The following is a 24,713-nucleotide window of genomic DNA, read 5'->3' as shown; positions in this document are numbered from 1 at the left end:
TCTTATGATGTGTTACATTCATACGAGCAGACAGAGAAGTACGTTTGAAGTAAGTCTGGAGCACAAGAAATAGAAATAAACCTTGTGTAAATTGTCAGCTTTACGCAAAGCTAAAATGCTATTTCTAGTCATTTCACATGCACATGTTACCAGGCACAATCATATTTTCTTTTTATCAAAGAAAATTCACATTAGATCATATATATTTTTTTTTTTTCTAGTAAGACCTTTGATATTAGGGCAAAATTCTTGATAATAATTTTTTTTATTGTTTTCCTGTAAAAATATCTAAAAAACCTTAAAACAAGATCAATTTGATATATCTTGTTTTAGAAACAACACTGCATAAGATATTTAGGTTTTTCAGAAAATGTATTTTTAACGTGTATTTTGTCTTACTGTACTGGCAGAGTTTTTATAGTCAAAACAAGTGAAAAAATCTACCAGTGCTGAAGAAGTAATCCAAAGTATTTAGAATACGTTACTGACTTTGTGTAATCTAATGGAATTCATTACAAATTACATTTTACAACATGTATTCTGTAATCTGTAGTGGAATACATTTCAAAAGTAACCCTCCCAACCCTGCATATAGGCCTGTTAATAAAGACATAAAGGCATACACATTTCTTATGCTGAACACTATAAAAAACAAATTAAATGCAGTTTTTTTTTAAAATTTTGGTACCTTTAAAAATACATATTATTTCATTTTTAAATGTTTAAAATAACACTTTATGTATGATGGGGAACTTTACCACACTCTAGACAGCTGTCTTTTATGTGGTAGACAATCTTGATTAACCATCAAGACTTTAATTACAACATAAAACACTGAACTGAAACATAATGACACACACACAGAGCGGCTGCTTGCGTCTCTCTCTTTCTCTCTCTCACTCTCTCTGGCACCCCCAGCTCCTCCTTTATCTCTCTCCCACTGATTGGGCAACTCAGCGCCGGGCATGCATCCTCACGGCTCGGCTATGCCCTCCTCCTCGTCACATACCTCCAATGCCGATTCAGGCAGGGGAAACCTCCGGCCTGACTTAATTCCTGGAGAGGAGGAGTGGGAGCATGCCGCAGGCTGGTCTTCCATGCCTCCTGGGAACCTGGGTAGGATGAGGGGAGGGAAAGGGGAGAGAGAAAGAAAGCGGGAGAGCCCAAGAGCGAAAGGGGAATTTTTAAGAAAAACTTGGGTTCCTGACCACGCCGCCATTCAGTCCTCAGCCGGCTGTCCAGCAATCCTCCGTGACGCCGGGCGATGGCACTGGATTTCGCCTCCTGAGGGATGGCAGAGGGCTCCTCTGCCTCCTGGCAGACTGCAGCGGGCTCCTCTGTCCCCTGGCATACGTCAGCGGCTCCTCCACTTCCTGCGAATGGCAGCGGCTCCTCCGCTTCCTGGCCGCTTCCTGGCTACCTCTTGTTTGGTAGGGAAAGGAGGAAGCAGGAACCGGGTTAACACTCATAAAGACTTTAGTCATAAAACTGAAACGACACATTGACACAGAACGGCCTCGTGCGTCTTTCTCTCTCTCTCTCTCTCTCTCTCTCTCTCTCTCTCTCTCTCTCTTTGGCATCCCCGGCTCCTCCTTTATCTCTCTCCCACTGATTGGGCAACTCAGCGCCAGGCCTGCATCCTCACGGCCTGGCCACACCCTCCTCCTCATTACATCTAGTTAAAGTCTTACTAGAAAGTTTTATTATTTTGTTACACATCTTGGGTGTAATCTGATTACAAAGTAATTAGTTACTGTAATCTAATCAGTTTTTAAGTAAAAAGTAGTGTAATGCATACCATTTTTATTATTTTAATCAGATTACTGACTTTCAATTAAGGTAATAACCTTTAAGTACCTACATTGCTTGGGCTACACATATTTCTAAAATAATATTATTTCTGGAATAGTATATTTAAAATATGAATTCATATGTTCATATGTAGGGTACAATGGGGCTTAAGGCCTCCTGGGGTAAAAGGCACTTTTGATTTTATTTTCTCCCAAAACACAGCAACAAAAACTTCCACAGTACTTTCCTAAACACATGTTTGTCACTATACACTTCAAAATACTCCTGATCCATGAAATCACCGCGTGCAATGTCTAAAGTCTGATTTTAAGGTAATTTAATGTAATATTTAATCATTTTTTAAATGTTGCGAATTTATGTCTCAGATGAAAATCACATTTATTTTGAGACAAAATACTTATTTATCATTTTCAGATTTGTTCAAGGTGATTCAATCAAAAGTTTTTTAATAACTGTTCAGTAAGTGAAAGGATAGTATTTGGGGTAAAAAGCCCCCATGTTGTGGGGGCTAATGGCCCCCATAAAACACCTTGTTGGGATGAAAAGATTTATGAAAAATTTTGTTGGCTTATATTTACTGATTCACAATGGAGATTCATTTGTTGATAGATGTTATGAAATGCCAAAAGTGACTGAAATTGATAGAAAATCTTCCTGCTAGTCTGTGACCTGTTTCTGAAGTGGTTATTTTGAATAAGTTTTATCTTAATTTGCTACTCAAATAAGCATCTTGCTGTCTAAAAAGTATTTGCATAAGTTGACAAATTTTGCCCTGATACTAATGTAGGCCTACTTATATTTACAAGATATCAATATAACCTCCCTGGCCACCTTTTATTTTATTTTATTTTTTAAATCAAAACAACAATCTTTTATTTCTTCTCACAAAAAATTATGTTGCTCCATAAATCTTCAATAAAAAGAAATTTATTTTTTCAATTTTGACACCTTGTGACCAGAAAAAAAAAGCACATTTTCCTTAAAGGGATAGTTCACCCAAAAATGAAAAATCTCTCATCATTTACTCACCTCATGCCATCCCAGATTTGTATGACTTTCTTTATTCTGCAGAACACAAACAAAGATTTTTAGAAGAATATTTCAGCTCGCTCCATACAATGTAAGTGAATGGGTACTGACGTTTTAAAGTTCCAAAACGCACATAAAGGCAGCATAAAAGTAATCTATATGACTCCAGTGGTTAAATCCATGTCTTTAGAAGTGATATGCTAAGTGTGAGTGAGAAACAGATCAGTAATTAAGACCTTTTTTTTTCTATAAATTCTTCTCCCTGCCCAGTAGGTGGCGATTTGCATGAAGAATGCGAATCGCCAAAAATAAAAGTAGAAGAATTTGAAAGTGAAAATAAACATTTATAGGAAAAAGGGACATAAATATTGATCTGTTTCTTACCCACAAGTATCATATTGCTTCTGAAGATATGGATTTAACCACTGCAGTCGTATGGATTAGTTTTATGTGGCCTTTGTGTGCTTTTGGAGCTTCAAAATTTGGTACCCACAGTTTTAGCAGAAGAAAGAAATTCACACATCTGGGATGGCAGGGTGAGTAAATGATGAGAGAATTTTAATTTTGAGGTGAACTATTCCTTTAAAGCGTGCCTTGAGCCTTATTGTACCCTGCGTCTCTTTCTCATTTCCGTGACAGCTAAAGGGTGTGCAACAATGAGCAAAGAGGAAATATCAACATTATTTTGGATTCGTTAAGCAGAAAAACATGTGTTTCTGTTAATGTTTTTTTAGAAACACAAAAGTAAAGTGATTAATATTGTAATTACTTTTTCAATGAAGTAATCAGTAGCCTCAAATAATCTAATTACAGTTGTAGAGAAGTAATTAGCAATTTGTAGTGGATTACTTTTTTACCCAGCACTGCTTGTTAAACACCCACCAATTTCCTTTGAGGAAATAAATTGTAGCTATGCTGTTGTTCAGTGCTCAATCACATCAGTGTCAAGCCTTCTAAACGAATAATAAGCAGAAATCTTGGAGCTAACTTTCTGGTTATGACGTGATGTTGTGTATGTCACTACTCTTTTCGAGAGACAGATCGGTGGCTGATCATCAGAGGAAGATCATCTGAGCTAACTGTCTAGACGCGGAACACATGATATGCTAATACATGATAATTACAAATGTCAAGTGATCAATAAATATATGGCACCATTTTAAGAGTGTGAGGTTTTGGATATTTAAGACCTACTAGTAACTTGTTGTACTCATGCTATTTGCACAAAGAGCAACGTTCATCAGGCATCAGATGTTTAGCAGTGATAGAGGCTCACCAGTTAAGTGTGAGTTGAGCAAATGTGCTGTGGAGTTCGTGGAAAACAGCTGGCGAGGTTAAAAGGATTAGCAGGCTGCAGGATTTGATTGTATTTCCTTTATTATGTTTCCCAAAGGTCGCAACATTAATGCCATTTTCAGGCCATAATGCACCATACGAGCGCCAATAATCTTTGTGTGGGAGATTATCAGTCTAATGCGGAACGGTACTTAGTGTTGTTCACTTATACAGATGTTTCAGATTTATTTTAGAACATTCTATTTGATCAAACTGAAAAATCTAGAATGCTGAGTTTACAGAGCACTTATCTCTAGTTTCTGCTTGAAATGTCTCACACAGGTCATTCTCCTCACAACAACACCTGGCCTCTTTTTATGAAACATCCTACTTGCATGCCTAAAATGGGATTAATTTAAGGGATAATTCATCCCAAAATGAAAATTTAGTCATCATTTACTTACTCCCATGTTGTTCAAATCTGTATGACATTCAAGAAAATGTCTGTTAGCTTAAGCCAAAGTCAATTAGTCAATATTAATTTTCTTAACTTGCGTAGGAAATGGCAGGTAGATTTATGCAAGGGAACAATATTTCATTCATAATATATACACTGTAAATACTAATAGTTATCTAAAAATTACCATTACTCTCTAAATCCTAAAGTTGTCAGTAATAAAAACATTAAAGTGGTCCTAATTAAACTTTACTTGAAATGGCACATTTTAGATTCAGATCTCAAATATTTACATTCTTTAAACTTTGGCTTCAAGTTTTACTAACTCTAATTATCAAGTACAAAATTGTGGCTGTGTGTGGGATACCCATAAACCCTTGCGCTTGAATAAATTTTGTATGTTTGGTCAAAACTTATGTAGAAATATATATATATATAGTTTTAATTCTTATGACTTTTGTTGTAACTGGTAGATAGCTGTGATTTGTGTGAAGTCACCATTACGGTGATTAGTGTTACCTTTGGTGAACTTGAAGCCTGTTAAATTTAAACCATTTTTCTCTATTCAGTTGTACTTTACAAAATTGCAGATTTTATGTGCACTTAGAAGTAATGAGGAGAACCCAGTGTGTCAAATGTCTGACCGAGATTCCAGTCATAATTTCCCTTATACTGTTTAAGACCTGCTATAACTCAATTTAAATAATTCAATATAAACAATGATACTTTAATCACAGATGAGTAAAGTTTACTCGTAACTACTGTAGTTAACTTAAAAAATTAAGTTCAGTTTACTTGAGCCAAATAAGTATGTTTACTTAGAAGAAGCATGCAAAGCGCATTTGCATTAAAAATCTAAGTAAGGTCAACTAATTAGATTTTACAGTGATACTAATTTTCTATGCATAATCTGTATGTGTGTGTGTACAGATGACCTAGACATACACTCACACACTGATGCGCTAGAGGAATTAAACTGGAATAGAGAGAATAAACTGTGATCCAGTCCACTGATTAAGTTTTTCATTTTCAATGATGAGATTAACTAAAGCCTATATTATCAAATTACAGCAATATCATAAGCATGACATGCATTAAAAAAAAAAACAAAAAAAACAAAAAACATATTAAGCCATGTATGCACACAGCAACACACCCTAATGTGGAATTAAATAACTTTCAGAGTGTTTTTCATTCAGTTTTATCCCAAAAGTTCAAGTATGCATGTCCAATGAAAGACACAATCCAATTCTGAAAATATATATCAGATATGCACTCAAATATTGTTACATAAATCTGATATGACATCATAATAGTTTACAGGATGAGTCAGTAGTTGTGGTACTCAAAGAAAAAACAATAATACACAAAGTGGTATAAAATACTGTTTCCAAATAAATCTGTAGTTTGTGAATATATTAAAAGTCTGACGGTTGATACTGGTATTGGTGTTTTCTTCTTTGCTGTATACCTTCAACATCTCAGGTGTATTCTCAATTTTTAGACATCATTTTGACAAACTCTGCAGGAGAGAGATGAAAAAAAAAAGAGCTTAGAGTGTGAGTAACATAAATGCAAAGGTCTAGTGAAATAATACTTAAAAATGTTTGCATTATTAAATATGCAATTTTATTATTAAATAAAATTTATTTTAATTATTTTAAGTAAAAATAGCACAAACACACTATCCAAGAAAAACAACTGACAAAAAAACAAGTTTGTTAGGTTTCAAATTTAACAATTTTAAACATAATTTAGACTAAATTAAGAAAGTGAATAAGGGAAAATTACTTGGGTCTACTTGGTTAAAAGTAATTGTGAAAATGGCAGAGAAAAGTGAAGTTAGATCTGAAAAAAGTTTTAACATCATTTGTTTGCTGAATACACTTGGTGTGATGTTTTGTCATCTAATGCAATTAAATTCACACAAGTGAGATGTAATTGTCCAAAAACATATCGAAGCCACTGTATAGTTGGACTTTTTCTCAGTATCATCATAATAATCAATTGTTATTTAGCAACAGTGACAACAGACACCTTAAATGCATTATTGATATCTTTGGTTCTCATTCCAAAATTGCTACTGTTTAATGCCCCCATAGGTTCCCTATGACCCATGAAAAATAATTATTTAATTCAAGTACAAGGCATTGTAGGAATTCCCCATAGCCTCAATTTTGTACTCAATAGTTTGAGTTATTAACACTTAAAATCTTAAGTCTATGGATTTTTAAGAAAAATAAGTTAAAGGAACATAGATATTTGAGTTTTGAGCCCAAAACTTGAAATTTTAAGTAATATTTAATTAAGAAAACATGATTTTTCCAGTAATGACAACTTTAGGGTTTACAGTGATAATGTTTTGTGCTATATGTCAATGTTTGTAGTCTGTACATTTTAGAAACACACTTAATGTGACAATCATATCATCATCTGTGTGGTCAAAATTAAGAACAAAGAACTAGTTCTTATCAGGGATCTGTCCGCAAAAGTTCGGACAACAAGTGTGCAGAGGTTTCTGTGAGACACATGAGAGCATGTACACATGGCATGTTTAAGTCAAATTGGTCACTATACACTGATCTTAGTATCGAATATGACCCGCAGTTTCCTCTGGGCCAACTGTGACTGAGGCAGGGCAGGTGTATGCAGAGGATGTTGTTTCCCTTATGGTTTGATCAATGTTGGTACAATTGCTGAAACAACTTTTCCTACTCTGACTTCAGTAAATTAAAGAAAGTTCTCAAAGCTTCAGCAATTACGGAAGAAGGTCAGTTCAGTAGGATGGTGTCTAAAGATCCCTTTGCTTGCAGGGCTGCATGTGGAAGGTGGAAACATGCCATTATAGATCAGGTGATATGTGGCAGTTTTAAACTAGAACAGAGTGTAAAGGAGATCCTGTGTGAATACTGCAAATGCCCCTACTTTCTACTACTCTATTCTACTACTCATTTGCTCATTTTACATGCATGTTGCAGTGGTGCCATGTACCTTATATCACTATAAGCAAGATAAGAGGTTTATAAAAAATAGACATAAGTAGATTTATATCAAGTTAAATTAAAAACTGAACTTGACATGAAGTGATCACCATGCATGTTTATTGTATAGAAAAGAGCAGCTGTGACATTTTCATAATTGCTTCTTTTTTTGTTTGATTGGGAAAAGTCAAATGGATTTCGAGTGCTATGAGGGTGTGTTTTTACATTAATATTGCATCAAGAGGGACAGTTTTACCAAGAGCATTTGAAAGCAGCCAGCATTTGTGGCTATCAAAATATTGAACTAAGCAGAGATTCCCAGTGGCACCCAGTTTGGGAACCACTTGTGTAGATGATGACACTACTTTTCAGTTTAGAGTGAATTATAAGTTCTAGTTTCTGGAAGTTCATGTACCCTGAAATCAACCCCATTTAACCTCATTATTTCAAGCGACATCTCCCATCAGACATTTCTACATCAATTTTACTGCAAATATTTCCCCCTCTAGTTCTACTGATAGCTAATTGTGCAAGCAACCTCTGAAGCTCAGGTTCTGGTCCCATAGGAACCAGGAAATAATCTCATTCACAAAAAAACAATAGTGAGTGTGATTCAGTGGTTACATTTTCACTCTTAAATTAAATCTTAACTCCACTGACTGGTTAGGTTTAAGGTTGGGGCTTGGGTTAGGGCATATGGATAATAAAATATGCTTTCCTGTTGAGTATATAACATCATTTACAACTAAAAATACTATTTGCTTTTGGCGCCGCTCTGTGGACATTTCACCCCAATAACACTTCTGGCTTTGATCTCTGGGGGCCAGTGATTCGAATTTTGCTGAGAACAAACCAGCAAACCTTTCGACCTACTGTCGCCGAATTCACAGTGTGATCAGTCATTTACTGTTTCAATGCCTGATTTCTGAAACAGCAAACACTTTTTTTTCTTCTTTTTTTTATTTTTTTACCTACAATAATTATGCATCTTAATTATCAAAGTTGTAAAACTTATTAAAACATTTTTTTGGAAGTTGCATTGAAAATCCACTTGGCACAAATATATGAGGGGGCACATTCCTCAGTTTGAATGCACATGACTCTTCTCTTTGTGTGTGTATAAATAAGAAAGCCTGAATGTTGCTTTTTTTTTACCTTCAAAATCAACGGTTCCGTCTCCATTGTTGTCGGCTTCTTGTACAATGGCTTCTATTTCCTTCCTGTTTGTGTTTTCACCCAGCAACTTTTGCATTGCATGCTTCAGTTCTTCTATGGTAATAGAGCCATCACCATCCATATCAAACTACAGATAAACATACAAATATGAACATCACACTAATTTAAAGGGATAGTTCACCCCAAAAAATGAAAATTCTCTCATCATTTACTCACCCTCATGTCATTCCAGATGTGTATGATTTCTGTCTTCTGCTGAACACAAATGAAGATTTTTAGAAGAATATTTCAGCTCTGTAGGTCCATACAATACAAGTGAATGGGTTCCAAGATTTTGAAGCTGCAAAATCACATAAAGGCAGCATAAAAGTAATCCATAAAACTCCAGTGGTTAAATCTATGCCTTCAGAAGCAATATGATAAGTGTGGGTGAGAAACAGATAAATATTTAGGTTCTTTTTTACTATAAATCTCCACTTTCACTTCCACATTCTACTACTTTTGTTTTTGGCAATTCACATTCTTTGTGCATATCGCCACCTACTGGACAGGGAGGAGAATTTATAGTAAAAAAAAGGACTGAAATATTGATCTGTTTCTCACTCACACTTACAGTATATTGCTTCTAAAGATATAGGTTTAACCACTGGAGTCTTATGGATTACTTTTATGCTGCTTTTATGTGCTTTTTGAAGTTTCAACAAACTCACTTGTATTGTATGGACCTACAGAGCTGAAATATTCTTCTAAAAATCTTCGTTTGTGTTCTGCAGAAGAAATTAACTCATACACATCTGGGATGGCATGAGGGAGAGTAAATGATGAGAGAATTTTCATTTTTGGGTGAACTATCCTTTTAACAGCCAAACAGACATCAGACTGGAGGCCTACTTTAAGTAATGGTGGAAATTAATACAAAAAAGGACTTACTTTACAAACAATAATGCAGCTTTTTATTAGAAATACAGTGGGGTCCCAAAGTCTGAGACTGCTAGTAAAAATTCTTCTACTTTGCTCTTTTTTAAAACATGAATTTTAGAATTTCTTTGTATTTGGTATACACCTTTTTTGTGTCAATAAAAGCATACACTCGAGCTGGCATGAACTCCAGGTTTGTGCAAAAAATTATGATTCATGTTCTCCCAGCATGATTTGAGAATATTTCAGACAGCAGCTTGTGTGATTTCATGGAAAGCAAACAATCTGACCTTGTGAACAAAGGGGTTAACATGGTCAATGTTACAAATTTGTTACCTTTGATTAGTGAGCCAGAAATAGTGTGGAATCTTAAATGTATAATTTTATGTCACAATGTTTCTTTGTTTTAAACTTTTTCAAAATTCAAAATTAAAAAAAAAAATAAAAAAAAAATTTATTTCCATGTTTAAATAAGATTTACAATCTAAGATTTTCAATGTGATCTCATACATTTGGACCCCAGGGAAATTGAAAGAAACCAAAAATAGAGGGGAAAATTAGGTTAAGATAAATTCTGCATTTAGAAAGAACAATTCTTCACCTCTCTAAATGCTTCCTTTAGCTCCTTTAGCCCAATCATTCCAGCAGTTTCTGCCAACAGCTTTGGAGCCATGAGGTCAACAAAATCCTGAAAATCTACTTGTCCTCCAACTGAACAAGAAACAATTAGAGATAAAGAGAGAGAAAAAAAAATGTGAAAAAGTGATCAACACATGCTAAATAAACAGATGAGACCTCATCGAGTAGATATGCAATAAATCACATGGGGAATAACAGCTGCTAGCACATATGTGAGACAGGGAAAGGGAGGGAGAGATGCAGCAGGAGATGACATTGTCTTACGGTTCATGTTGATGTTTTGGCTAAGTTCAAGCAGTTCCATCTCAGTGGGCATGTAACCCATTGTACGCATCAGGTTGCCAAGATCTTTACAGCTGATCAGACCATCCTTATCCTTATCAAACTCAGCAAATGCCTCCCGCAACTCTGCAACATACACAGTACACAGACACATTACCACTTGATAAACACTGAATTACTGAGACTGAGTAGTTGGATTGTTCTGGATGAATGACACTGTTAAAACAAATGGCTGATATTTATTTTTTAAATTGTTACATTTACATTACACATGAATTTGGCAGATGCTTTCATCCAAATGACTTGTGCTGCCAGCGCTGTGCTTTACAAGAACAAAATGCCTCGCCTAAATTACACAGTGCATCTGGGATTTCACATTTCATTTGCATCTTTCATCTTATTTTGTTAGGTCAATCTGGTTATGTCAATGAGCCAGAACAGCTCAGATAAGCGTCAGTGAATTTAACAGTGAAGCTGGGCTTCATATTTTCTTTTTTTCTTTTTCTTTTTTGGTGCAATTCTTGAATCTATGTTTTAAATTTCAGTTCTAAATAAAATTGTATTTGTATTTTATTTCAGATGTGGGGAAAACAGCTAAATAAATGATGGTCTTACCCTCTATCTCTTCATCAGCCAGCGGCCGCTCCTATAAGACAACTGCAGTTACATATTCACCAACATTTTTGGATTCGTCAAAACTGAGTTGACCTTTTATGTAAGGTTTATGTAAGCAACAAGCTGCTGTTGTTGATGTCAATGTCTTAGGACTAATTTTGAAATAATTCTCCTGGACAGTTATCATTCTGTTTCTGATGGATACTCATTAATCCCACCAGCAGATCCAATACCATAATCAGAGAACAGTCACATGGGTTTTAACAGACAGAGACAACTCCAGCTAAATTATAGCATGTAAAAAGCAACTAGATGCTCACTGGTGCAGCAAATGAGGAACTCCAGGTTAGAATCACTGGCTATACTTGAAATTGTGGGATACTGTAATGTCTAACAATGACCATGACACTTGTGTGAACTGGAGTCCATGTGCGTACCAGAGTACATGAAAATATACAAATAAATGGATTTATAAAAATGAAAGAGACTTACAATATTTTTAGCTCCTCTTAGGAAAATGCATGCCGGCCCAAGACTCATATCTTACAACCTCTTCTCTGTGTGTTCTGTCTGTCTTTAAAAGTTTTCAAATATTTAACAATTTGTTTTGTGACATTCATATTGTGACACTGAAGTAATTACATAATAGTTCAATACGTCAATATTATTTCAATTTACTCAGCAATTGTTTAATAACACTAATTTGTCATCACATTATTTTGTTTGTTAGATAATTTTACATATTCTTCAGAAACATTTCTTGCATTTTTAAACTCTTAATTAAACAGATTAATAATAATGATTAAATACTTCATAATTGTAACTATGGATAATAAAATGACTATGTATAAAATAATAGTGAATAATAGTGAAATAGTAATAATACTGAAATAGACCTCTAGTCTAAAGATGCTTGGAAATATGTTTGAAAATACAGAATTTAGATAAAATATCCATAACTATAAAAAAAATTGTTTTTCCCCTGAAAACATTTGAAAAGTTAGAACCCCACCAAATAAATGGCAATGAAGAGCACCATTCCTAAAGTTCCAAACACAAACCTATTACTCACCTGTTCTCTCTACTCCTCTGGTCACACAAGTAGTGATAGGAAGGGCAGTTGTTATGTTTATGTTGCTTCTGTCAGCCAACTATCTCTTCCCTTTGTTCTTTACTTTGACAAAGAGCACGAACAAACCTTCTTTACTGTCAGTCAGCAGACTTTGAATTATTAAACAATACAGAGAGGAAGGGAACGAGTAAGAGAGTGAGTGAAAAAGCGAATGAGTGATGGGGGGGTGGGGGTGGGGGTTAGAGAGAGAGATCAAATCTAGCTTCTTAAGCAGAACCAGACAAAACAAGTTTCTGTAACTGCAAATGACTTACATGGATCAAAACTATTTTGGTAAAAATTTTGTTGATATTTTTCCCCTGACTTATTAATATTACATGCATTTCCAGTAGTAAGTAATGATGAACTATAATTATGATATATTATGATATTTGGTTACACTTAATACGGTTGTATATTTTAACAGTATATTTTAACACTAGTTAATGCATTAGGCATCATGAATAAAAATTTTGCAGACTTAATCTTGGTCAATACAATGCAAGTGAATGGTGACCAGACCTTTGAAGCTCCAAATATCATATAAAGGCAGCATGAAAGTAATGCATATGACTCCAGTCGTTAAATCCATATCATCAGAAGTGATATAAGTGTGGGTGAGAAACAGATCAATTCGTTTACAATAAATCTCCACTTTCACTTTCAGAATGTGAAAAAATTTGAAAGTGGAGATGTATGATAAATATTAAATATTTAGATATGTTTCTCAGCCACACCTATCAAATTGTTCTGAAGATATAGATTTAACCACTGGAGTCATATGGATTACTTTTATGCTGCCCTTATGTGATTTTTGGAGCTTCAGAGTTCTGGTCACCATCCACTTGCATTGTATGGACCTACAGAGCTGAGATATTTTTCTAAAAATCTTTGTTTGTTTTCTGCAGGAGAAAGAAAGTCATAGATATCTGGGATGGCATGAGGGTGAGTAAATGATGAGAGACTTTTAATTTTCACTTGTGTGTTGCATAGAAAGTTTATGTAAGGACTGTAAATAATGATGCACAATTAAACCTGTTTGTCTGTGTGTCAGTTTATTTGTCAGTTTATTTCTGTAATACACACATGCAGATACAAATGGTCTGCAAGTTTAAGTAAATTGTTAATGCCCAGCATTTCTTGAATCCTGAAATGTGTTTGCATAAGGGTAGCCCAGTAATCCCAGAGCTCTCTCTGCTCACCACCATTACTAATACTGTCTGCTAAGATCACTGCTTTACAGCCCTTTGACAGAGAGGTGGGGGTGAACTAGTCTGATCAGAAAAGAGGATTAGTAACAGTAGAATAGAAAAAAAATGTAATGATTGTATGATTGAATGATATATATTGGCATGGAGCAGAAGGAAATATATTTAGTGGGGGTTTGGATATGTTTTTCTCTGTGGAAGAAAGACGTCATTGTTGCTGGATCTGAAAATATTTGAAACTGCTGGAAAACATGGACAATAGAGTTGTGAAATGCAAAAGAAAAAAAAATGTTGCTATGGAGCTTTGTTTTTTGTCATTTATGATCACAATGTTCTGATGTCCCCTAAAAGGAAAATCTATAATATTTTGGGACAATATATGGCCAACACAAGTAGGACTTAAACAGAGAGAGAGAGAGAGAGAGAGAGAGAGAGAGAGAGAGAGAGAGAAAGAGAAAGATATATATATATATATATATATATATATATATATATATATATATATATATATATATATATATATATTTAGAGAGAGAGAGAGAGAGAGAGAGAGAGAGAGAGAGAGAGAGAATTAGTGTCAGCTTATCTGGTATGATTACAACATCTGTTGACAAGGATCAACCATTTTTAACATTTTTGGGGAAAAAAAGAAAAAATGTGGTGGTTTATCAGACACAATATAATAGACTAAGACTAATAATAGACTGCTCACATGACCAGATACCACTGCATTTCCAACAGTACTAATCCAATCGTCTAACACTGCATTACATCACAAGCATTATTTCTAAACACATTATTCCAACTGTCTTCCTTTCTGTGTCTCTTTCTATATGTCTCTCATCTACATCTTCCCTTTCTCTCATGCATTTTTCATTCTGGCCCCCTGATCCCCCTTTGTGATATTCGATCATCTGCTTTATTTTCAGGTCCTCTACCCTCACAGGTTTCAATGCAGAAAGATAAAATTGCTGACAGTGGAGACCTCCAACCCTGGGTCTCTGTCTGGGTGCTGAGTGAGTGTAACCATCCCGCTGTGTGTGTGAAGGTGAATGCAAAGCAATACTTCCTCCCAGGGCCGTTTCATGGTCATGATCACTGACCAGGGCGGTGTTTCCCAATAACGATTGATCTTAGCGGTTAAGAGCGTTTTCTAAGAGCAATTTTACGAAGGCTCCTTATGTTTTATGTGCGTTTCTCAAAACTGCACTTAACATGAACGTGCGAGGAAGTGCTTTAAGTGCTATTTAAGAGAGTCGCTGTCCATATAACAGTGCTGAAATGTGACCGTATAGTGCTGCTCTTCATTGTAACTTCATTATATTTGTGCATAAATTTACCGTTTGTAATTTGCATGGCTAAAATGTTTTTTTTTTTTTAAATATTCGATTTAATTAACTGCAAATTTACATATTGTTTTTCCAATAATTTTGTGCAGAACGATCTTTTTCTTTTACACAATCTGCTTCCATAATCAGGTGTGCATTTATAATATTTCGTTTTCACAAATTCCTCTCGATATAAAAGCTTCCAGGATTAGTGAAGACAGTGGAGGACCTGTCTGTTGATCCTGCTAATTAAAAACATTCATTGAATATTATTCAGTGTTATCACGGAACGCAAAATAAGAAGACGTTTGGAAGATGTGCTTTATGGACATTCACCAATAAAGTGAAGGTCTGCTCTTTACTCCCAAAAGTGATAACGGTGACAGTAATGCTGCATGTGTGGTGCTACAACTTGAAATGCTGGTGAGAGAGCCTGTGGGTGTCAGAGAGGGAGAGGAGATGAGGATAAAAGTGTCTGTCAAATGAATAAATGTAAATGTAGGATGATGAGCAAATATATACGGACGATTTTCATGCACGGTAGCAAGTTAATGATTTGTTCTTCTCTTTCTAATATTAATTTATACAGTTGTCTGCATCAATCTTGCCACAACTTTGTTGTTACCAGCTTGTCCAGCTAGTCCACACAAATAACTTTATTTGCTTACTAATTAATCTATTCATCCATTTAGACAATCTATTTTATGCATTTCATAATAATAATTATTATTATTATTACTATTAGACTTATCCTGATATTAAAGTCTCAGCATAAAATGTAGCTATTGGTATTTAAATTGTATAAAGTGTAATTTCACACTTAAATTTCATTGTCCTGCAGATATCTGCATAAGTCTGTGTCCTTACGATGTTCTTAGCGGTGTTCGATTACTACAGAGCACTTGTTAATCTACGAGCATATTCAAGTACTACTAAAGTTACGATGCTTTTGGGAAACAGGCCGCAAAACTAAGATGAATCGTAAACTGAATCTACAATCTACTTCGGCTTACGATGCTTTTGGGAAATGAGGCCCAGGTCCATAATCCAGCCCTGTTTCCAACACCCTTCACTGTTACCAGTGATTACAAAATGTTTCACGTTTAACAAAACATTTTATTTTGAACTGAACGCAGTTGAGTCAATTACATACTTGATTTGCAGGACAGTCATCAAATGCATTGTTGGCTATACAATCAAAATGTTCATGTTGCATGCAAGTAGTCTGGTCATATACGGTGTATTGTGTTCACTGTGTGCTTCATAGATCTGAAAATATATCACCATGTGATGTAATAAAAACATGATTTATAGCGTAGGTGTGAATTACACTTGGTCTCATAGAATCACGTTACTACAATGCCTACATTTTTGCAAAATAATTTTTACATGGTTTATTGTACGTATCGTGGCAGTTTCCTGGAGGCACTACAACAATTACTTTTATTCCCTTTCATACAAATCAAAAGTAAAACGGCAGATTGTCAGTTCATAAACATATACTTTTCGCCCTGTTCCTCACATAACGCTATCTTATAATATCAAAACACTTTTACTATAGTGACTTATAAGGCGATACATTTTAACATGTGCTTTATAAAACCAACTTTATTTGCAAGCTTGTTCGAGCATGATGGAGTTGCCTAGTAGCTTTATTGATAAACCACTGTACGAGTGGACACATGAGCTTAAATTGTCATAGAAGCACCCTTAAATGACATGGCTGTTTCAGCAATTGCATTTTTCATGTCATCTTTGCTTTTATGACACTATTGGTTAGGTTAAAGGTTTAGGGTAGGGAGGTACTCGATAGGCCATTAAACTTAAAACCCTTTTTGCTTTCTGCACCATACAGTGGACATTTCACCTTTGGAACTGCCGTGATACGTGTAAGGAACCACATACAATTTTGCAAAAATATCCCCTCCCCACAGTCATGTTATTTTTATGAGATCAGGCTGTGCAAAAGTACAGTATTTACAGAGAACAATATATCACAGTATACATTAGCGAGGTCAGGAGAGGAATAGAAGAAATCAGGCACAGAAACGATAGAACAGGAACACGGGATTATCAAGACAGGCACAGGTCAAAGATTGATGTGAAATTCAAAAAATGTTGTTCGAGTGTCATCACAGTATCTGTGTATGTGCTCAGGACAGTGTTCATAGCCCATATGCTGTCTCGTCTGTATTTTGGGTAATATGTTGTTGAGAAGTTTGAGGAACTGTAGTTCTGACTGAACCAATTTGTCCAACTTGCTTAAAGGGATAGTTCACCCAAAAATGAAAATTCTGTCATGGTTTACTCACCCTCATGTTATTCCAAACCTGTATGACTTTCTTTCATCCAAGAACACAAAAGGAGATGTTAGACAGAATGTTCAGTCACAGTCACCATTCACTTTCATTGTATGGGAAAAAATGTAATGCAAGTGAATGTTGACTGAGGCTAACATTCTGCCTAACATCTTTTGTGTTCCATGGAAGAAAAGTCATGCAGGTCATTGAACAATACGAGAATGAGTAAATGATTACAGAATTTTCATTTTTGGGTGAACTACCCCTTTCAGGTTTCTGTTGAACAGAAATGCACAAAATGATATGGTAATTGAATGGAAAATCTCAGTCTAACCTTTCAACTCATCCAAAAGAAGTTTTGCAAACTTTTAACATCATTTTGGCATTTGGATGTGGGAGGAAGATTTGACCAGTGCATCCTGGGAAATGTAGTTTGAATTACTGCTCAGGGGCAAAGATGTAGTCTAGAGCCTGTCTCTCTGCAGCAGCCACATTAGGGTGCCAGAGATCCACACTGAAGATAACTCTAGAACCATCTTCAGCGCCTCCTAGAGGACACACAAAGAAATTGTTAGTTAGAGTAATAACTATCAATTGTGATATAAGGTATTTTCCAGAATGTACAATAGGGTTCAAAAATCTAGGTTCAAATTAAAAAAATCTAATTGAAACCTGGAAATGAACAGGAAGTTTTAGTAAATTTTTAGAAATTTTTAGAAAAGAGTTTCAGAAGAGATCAAAACAACTTTTCAAATAGTGTTCAGATTGGCCAAAGATTTAAATACGGATTTATAAAATTCCAAACTCAAAAAAATAAAAAAAATAAAATAATAATAATAATTTCTGAGCTAATCTATTCACAATCACTTTATAGTTCCATACACTTACTGTATATCAACAAAAGTCTTGTGTGTCTATTTTTATTTCTACAAAGGAATTTTTGAAAAAATATCTCAGACCCAGTTGATACATACATGAGACATAATTCATAACTCCATTAAGTCTCTATAAAGACAAGTCATAGCTCTCCTCAATTAGTTGTGTCATTCAGCAATCAGCATTATTATGTTGAGTTATGAGGTTTTTCTGACCATTGTGTGAGAAGGTGTGCAGGAAAGAGTCATCCACAAGGAGGCAATGTCCTTCTGACCAACATTGTGGCTCTCCACCCACCACCAGCTCACACTTAGAAGGTGTCTGAAGACCTGAGACAGACAGAGAGAGAGAGAGAGAGATTACAATGGGGAGTAATTTTCATACAAACATGACACTTTTAATGTAAAATTCTAGAAAGGGTAATTTAAAGAGCCTATTTGAACATGCAACAAGACAAACAAACAAACGAACAAACAAACTTCCCAGAGCATTAAACCAATTTGGTAGTCTGGGCATAAAATGTAAAAGCATCATATACAGATTAATCCATATCTTCAGAAGCGATATGACAGGCATGGGTGAGAAACAGATCAATATTTAAGTCCTTTCTTTACTATAAAGTGCTCTAATGTTCATCTTCTTTTGTTTTAGGTGATTCACATTCTTCATACATATCGCCACCTACTGGCAGGGAGGAGAATTTATAGCAAAAAAGGACTTAAATATTGATCTGTTTCTCACCTGCACCTTTCATAGCACTTCTGAAGACATGGATTTAACAACCAGAGTCGTATATATTACTTTTATGCTGCCTTTATGTGCTTTTTTGTGAATGATCCCTTTAACTGTTACTAACATATGGGCCTTGAAATGCCACAGGTGTAAATTTGATGTCTGCAGTGATGGCCTCATAAGCAAATGAGTGTTTTCTGTTCCATACAGGTTTTACAACAGCTACATTATCAGCCAGTTGCTTGCAAGCATTCACACTTTTTGCACAGAAGACGATTATGAGATAAAGATTAATCATTTCAGTGTTTCTGTATCGTGACTCGTGACTTACCAAGATGGCAGCGCAGTCGTGTATTTGTAGGACCATAGGCCCCTCCCATTGTGGCCCCAGGGCCCAGGAGCCAGAACCCAGCAGACCCCAGAGAGTTACTACTGATGAAGGTTCTGAGAGACAGAAGGGTTCGGTATGTATATGGACATGCACGGCAGTTACTGGCCACACACACTCCAGCGTTATAGATCGGGAATACTGCCTGGCCCTGAAAGTGACGAATACAAGAGCCATCACACACAACAAATATTTTCTCTTTAAATTTGTGCAAATGTATATCTGCTAAAAGTGATTTGTTGATTGGTCCATTGTTTTGACAAGGAGTCAATGCAGCGCTTGTGGTGGAAGACACAGAAGAAAACAATAAGACACACCATAGCAGTCAAAGACGCCTGTTAAGCCCATGTTTACATAGATCACATAGATGTTTACTTTCTTCCATGAAACAGTAATGAGGCAGAATGTTAGAGACTGACAGTTTCAGTCACAATTCACTTTTATTGCATCTTTTTTTCCATACACTGACAGTGAATGGTGACTGAGACTTAACATTCTGCCTAACATTTTATTTTGTGTTCCATGGAAGAAAGTTAGTCACACAGGTTTGGAACAACAAAAGGGTGAGTAAATTAAAACAGAATAGTCATTTTTCTGTGAACAATCTCTTCATTCCATGGAATGATTACTTGAGGCCAAGATGAGGCTGGTAGGTATAGTTACCTTTGATCCTTGGTAGGTCCACCCTAGTTTTGTATCAATTCCCCTCTGGTAAACTGCCTGGAACTCAGCAAGGATTATTGGATAAGTGGCCTCCAGAACCTCAATGTCATGGCGATGAGCATCCCTGGGAAAGAAAGGTATGCTGGGAACATCTGGGAGGTAGAAGAGATGAGGTTTCTGTATGGAGGGCCGATCACTGATTCTGGCCTAGACAACAGAGAGGGGAAGTTGATGCAACAAACAGTGAAAACAATGTTGAAGATATTGTTCAAACAAAAATTCTATGATTTACTCACCCACATGCCATCCAAAATGTGTATGACTTTCTTTCTTCTGCTGAACACAAACAAAGATTTGTAGAAGAATATCTTGCCAGAACTTTGATGGTCTGAAGAGCACATAAAGACAGTATTAAAGTAATCCATACGACCTGAGTGGTTAAATCCATACAATTCATTCAGAAAGTATTCAGACCCATTTATTTTTTTCACATTTTGTTATGTTGCAGCCTTATGCTTAAATACTAAAAAAAATAAAAAATAAAAAAAATAAAAAATCAAATCAATCTATACTCCATACCCCATAATGACAAAGCAAAAACCAGATTTTTTATAACTTTAAAAGAACTTTAAAAAGAAAAAACTGAAATATCATACTGACATAAGTATTCAGACCCTTTTGCTATGACACTTGAAATTTAGCTCAGGTGTACCCCATTTCTCTGGATCATCTTTGAGATGTTTTTACACTTTGATTGGAGTCCACCTGTGGCAAATTCAATTGATTGGACATGATTTGGAAAGGCACACACCTATCTATATAAGGTCTCAGCTGAAAATGCATAAAGGAACTGTCTGCAGAGCTCAGAGTCAGGATTGTGTCGAGGCACAGATCTGGGGAAGGCTACTAAATGTATTGGCTGCATTGAAGGTTCCCAAGAGCACAGTGTCCTTCATAATTCTTAAATAGAAGAAGTTTGGAACAACCAGGACTCTTCCTAGAGCTGGCCGCCTGGCCAAACTGAGCAATCGGGGGAGAAGGGCCTTGGTAAGAGAGGTGACCAAGAATCTGATGGTCACTCTGGTTGATCTCCAGAGATCATGTGTGGAGATGGGAGAACCATCACTGCAACACTCCACCGATCTGGGCTTTATGGCATAGTGGCCAGACGGAAGCCTCTCCTCAGTGCAAGACACATAAAAATGCTCCTAAAGGACTCTCAGACTGTAAGAAACAAGATTCTCTGGTCTGATGAAACGAAGATTGAACTGTTTGGCCTCAATTCCAAACGTCATATCTAGAGGAATCCAGGCACCGCTCATCACCTGCGCAATACCATCCCAACAGTGATGCATGGTGGTGGTAGCATCATGCTGTGGGGATGTTTTTCAGCAGCAGGGACTGGGGGACTGGTCAGGGTTGAAGGAAAGCTGAATGCAGCAAAATACAGAGATATCCTTAATGAAAACCTGGTCCAGAGCACCCAGGACCTCAGACTGGGACAAAGTTTCACCGTCCAACAGGACAATGACCCTAAGCACACAGCCAAGACAACGCAAGAGTGGCTTAGGGACAATTCTGTGAATGTCCTTGAGTGGCCCAGCCAGAGCCCGGATTTTAACCCAATCGAACATCTCTGGAGAGACCTGAAAATGGCTGTCCATTGACAGTCCCTATACAACCTGACAGAGTTTGAGAGGATCTGCAGAGAAGAATGGCAGAAAATCCCCAAATTCAGGTGTGCAAAGCTTGTCACATCATACCCAAAACGACTTGAGGCTGTAATCGCTGCCAAAGGTACTTCAACTAAGTACCGAGTTAAGGGTCTGAATACTTATGTCAGTGTGATATTTCAGTTTTTTATTTTTAATAAATTTGCAAAGTTATCAAAAATCTGGTTTTTGCTATGAAATTATGGGGTTTGAAGTGTAGATTGATGTGGAAAAAATAAAGAATTTAAAGAATTTTAGCATAAGGCTGCAACATTAAGTGTGAAAACATTGAAGGGGTCTGAATACTTTCTGAATGCACTGTATCTTCAGAAGCGATACAATAGGTGTGGGTGAGAAACAGATATATATTTAAGTCCTTTTTTACTATAAATCTCCTCTTTCAGTTTCACATTCTTTTGTTTTTGGCGATTCACATTCTTTGTGCATTTCACCACCTGCTGGGCAGGGAGGAGAATTTATAGTAAAAAAAAGAACCTAAATATTGATTTCTTTCTTACCCACACTTATCATATCGCTTCTGAAGATATGGATTTAACCACTGGAGTCATATGGATTACTTGTATGTGCTTTTTGGAGCTCAAAGATCTGGTCACCATTCACTTGCATTGTATGGACCAACAGAGCTGAGATATTCTTCTAAAAATCTTTGTGTTCTGCAGAAGAAAGAAAGCCATACACATCTGGCATGGCATGAGGTTGAGTAAATGTTGAGAGAATTTTCTTTTTTGGGTGAACTATCCCTTTAAGATTCTAATATTTGAGAAAGTGCCAGAAAACCCTAATACCCTATGTTATGAACTGCTTTTCTGGCCTCAGCTGGTTTAAGCTGAACTCCCAGCCAAGGATCCCCAAACCAAAAATCGGGAGACAATCTAAGACCAGCCAACCAGTTTAGGATGGTTTGTTTTTACTTTTGTTTTTGTTTTTCACAACAAATCTACCATTTTCAGCTTACCATCTCTCTATTTTTTCCTATCCACTACACTCCACTTTTCCCATATCTGACCTGATTCCGCAGGCCCTTGTGAATACGACCCATGCCGGCCCAACTGTAGCGCTTGGCATACTCCTGTAGTGCTCTATACAACTTCCTGCTTCCTGCTGCAGCCTCAGTGGGGAAAGGAGCATGGCTCCATACTGGCGTCAGGTAGCTCTCTGTCCCCCCCTCTTCCTCCACCGTCTCCATTGTGATTGCTGCTGATGCTTTGGGGGTAGAGTGTCCGGGGTCAACAGGGGACCGACTGGATGACCGAGAGAATGTGGACCGGGCGGAGCTGTTTTTGAGCATTCCAGGGTGGGATGGTGGGTCAGAACCCACACGGTAGCAGTACCAGAGGAAGAGAAGGAGGACGGTCCAGAGCAGCCCGCTAAGTGGGGGACCACCCAGCAGCACACATGGGGGAAGCGGCACCAAGTCCAGTGACCAGGACATAATGCTGAGAGAGTGAGCTTTAAAACAATGCATAAAAAGGACATCCATGTAAATTTATTTTCTTATAGGCATGCTACACACTCAAAACAAATATTTTTGCTGCTTGTTCAAATTACATAATTAAAATGAACTAAAGCAACACAATTCTAGATCATTTTGTCACAACTTGATTCATTGTGTTCTATCTGTTTAAATTTGTAAAATGGAAGTTTACTTAATCCATTTGAGTTGGGATCATGAACCGTTTTTTGTGGTGTTAATGTATCACTGATGAAACTGGGCAGGGGATTTCCATTTCCCAGCATGCTTTGTTTGAGTCTGGATAGGGAGAGTAAATTTTAAGTGTTATTAAGTTTAAGTGTTTTGGTTTAAGATGAATATGAAGGGAGATATTTGTTTGTGTTTAAAGTTTTATGTTGAGATTCAAAAGAGTTTGTTATGTTGGAGTTTTAGGGGTCACCAAAATGGCGAAAAGGGGAGCTTGAGCTAATGGTGAGGACAGATAAATATGGCACATTGCTTACCGTCCCATAGCATAGATACTAAACTATGAAGTGCTTCCAACTAGTATCTATTTAACATACTAACATTTTCTTTCACTAGTTAGTACATAAGAAATAAAAAAGATATATATGAGTTACATGTCTAATTTTGTTGGGTTTCCCTAAATCAAATAGGTTCTTTCTACACAAATTGTTTGTGTTGAGATTACATATTAATTTTAAGTTAAGAAAACTCATTTCAAACACATGGAACCACTGTCCACGATTGAATCAAGTTCAGCCAAAGAGATATTTTTTTTAAGTGCAGTAGCTGTCTCGTTGCCTTAGTTATGAAATCACAACCCAATAGCCAGATAGGTACTGGTTACATGAGGCTTCTTCAGTCAGTTAAATCAATACACACTTTAGCTCTCCATTCCTACATGTTTATGAGGAAGAATTACAATTCAGCAGACCGCAGACGATGAATATTTCTGCTTCAATCCAAAATACAAAAGGCTTCCCCTCAGTGAGACATTGCTCTACTGCATAATGATTCCTGCTGCAGTCAGTTTGTGTTGTCGCTTTCATTCCTCGTACTCACGTTGCTGAAACATGGAACACGGATGTCCGGGAGAGAGCGACGACGGAAAGAACCGATTTGCACCGAACATTACAAGTTACCATTCGGACACTTGCAACGCAATTGATCAAGCTGTGGTATATGTGTGTGTTAGCTTACCACTTCTCCACGCCTTACTCAGTCTCTCGTTCCCCCTTCGTTCGCACCACGTACTTGTTTATCTCTTTCCCGGTCTGCAGCCCTGAAAATACAGGAGATTCCGCATTCACTGCTTCCGTAAGGGGCCGTTCACACCGAACGCTGTTTTGCGTCGTCCGCGCTGTAAACATTTTCTAGACGGACGTATTTGACCATTTCACCCCCAGCGTCTTGCCGCGTCAATATAAAGAGCATCAAGTGTTAAAAACGCGTCTCGAGTCAGCTGTGTCTGGCTTTTTTTTTTTTTTTTTTTTTTTTTTTGACGCCTTCGGTGTGAACGGCCCCTATGAATTGAAGAATGACTCCTTTACAAACGGACCAAACAGGTTTTTTTTTTTTTTACCTTTGTCCTTGTACTGACGCATTTGAATCCACAAGGCTCTGGTTGCTGTTAGTTGAGAGCCGCTGCCCGCGGTACAAAGCAGGGCAAGTTTCAGCACCGGGCTGCTGGACAGCTCCTATGCAGAGCGCCGTCTACGTCTTGCACTACTGCTG

General features: G+C 36.6%; 2 protein-coding genes across 4 annotated transcripts; both read right to left on the bottom strand.

The window, feature by feature from the left end:
• Window positions 1-5,645: 5,645 nt before the first annotated feature.
• On the bottom strand, window positions 5,646-12,393 carry cabp5b (calcium binding protein 5b). The gene is made up of 7 exons (XM_051716443.1): window positions 12,257-12,393; window positions 11,677-11,758; window positions 11,185-11,215; window positions 10,552-10,695; window positions 10,250-10,359; window positions 8,710-8,857; window positions 5,646-6,095 (listed from the first exon to the last, which is right to left on the bottom strand). The coding sequence occupies exons 2-7, from the start codon at window positions 11,722-11,724 to the stop codon at window positions 6,067-6,069; spliced, it is 510 nt and encodes a 169-aa protein (XP_051572403.1). The 5' UTR covers window positions 11,725-11,758; window positions 12,257-12,393; the 3' UTR covers window positions 5,646-6,066.
• A 3,533-nt stretch (window positions 12,394-15,926) lies between these two features.
• Window positions 15,927-24,691, bottom strand: asphd1 (aspartate beta-hydroxylase domain containing 1). 3 transcript variants are annotated; one of them, XM_051716404.1, is made up of 7 exons: window positions 24,562-24,691; window positions 24,180-24,261; window positions 22,530-22,972; window positions 19,791-19,997; window positions 19,071-19,278; window positions 18,223-18,336; window positions 15,927-17,679 (listed from the first exon to the last, which is right to left on the bottom strand). In XM_051716404.1, the coding sequence occupies exons 3-7, from the start codon at window positions 22,953-22,955 to the stop codon at window positions 17,570-17,572; spliced, it is 1,065 nt and encodes a 354-aa protein (XP_051572364.1). In that variant the 5' UTR covers window positions 22,956-22,972; window positions 24,180-24,261; window positions 24,562-24,691; the 3' UTR covers window positions 15,927-17,569. The 3 variants fall into 3 exon arrangements, with proteins under 3 accessions (XP_051572364.1, XP_051572366.1, XP_051572365.1); XM_051716406.1 differs by lacking the exons at window positions 24,180-24,261; window positions 24,562-24,691 and adding an exon at window positions 23,902-23,993; XM_051716405.1 differs by lacking the exons at window positions 24,180-24,261; window positions 24,562-24,691 and adding an exon at window positions 23,881-23,984.
• Between the last annotated feature and the right edge of the window lie 22 nt (window positions 24,692-24,713).

The sequence above is a fragment of the Myxocyprinus asiaticus genome, chromosome 14 (genome assembly GCF_019703515.2).
Source record: "Myxocyprinus asiaticus isolate MX2 ecotype Aquarium Trade chromosome 14, UBuf_Myxa_2, whole genome shotgun sequence".
NCBI classification, from domain to species: Eukaryota; Metazoa; Chordata; class Actinopteri; order Cypriniformes; family Catostomidae; genus Myxocyprinus; species Myxocyprinus asiaticus.
Note: the sequence above shows the minus strand (reverse complement) of the source record. Positions and strands in the feature narration are given on the sequence as shown.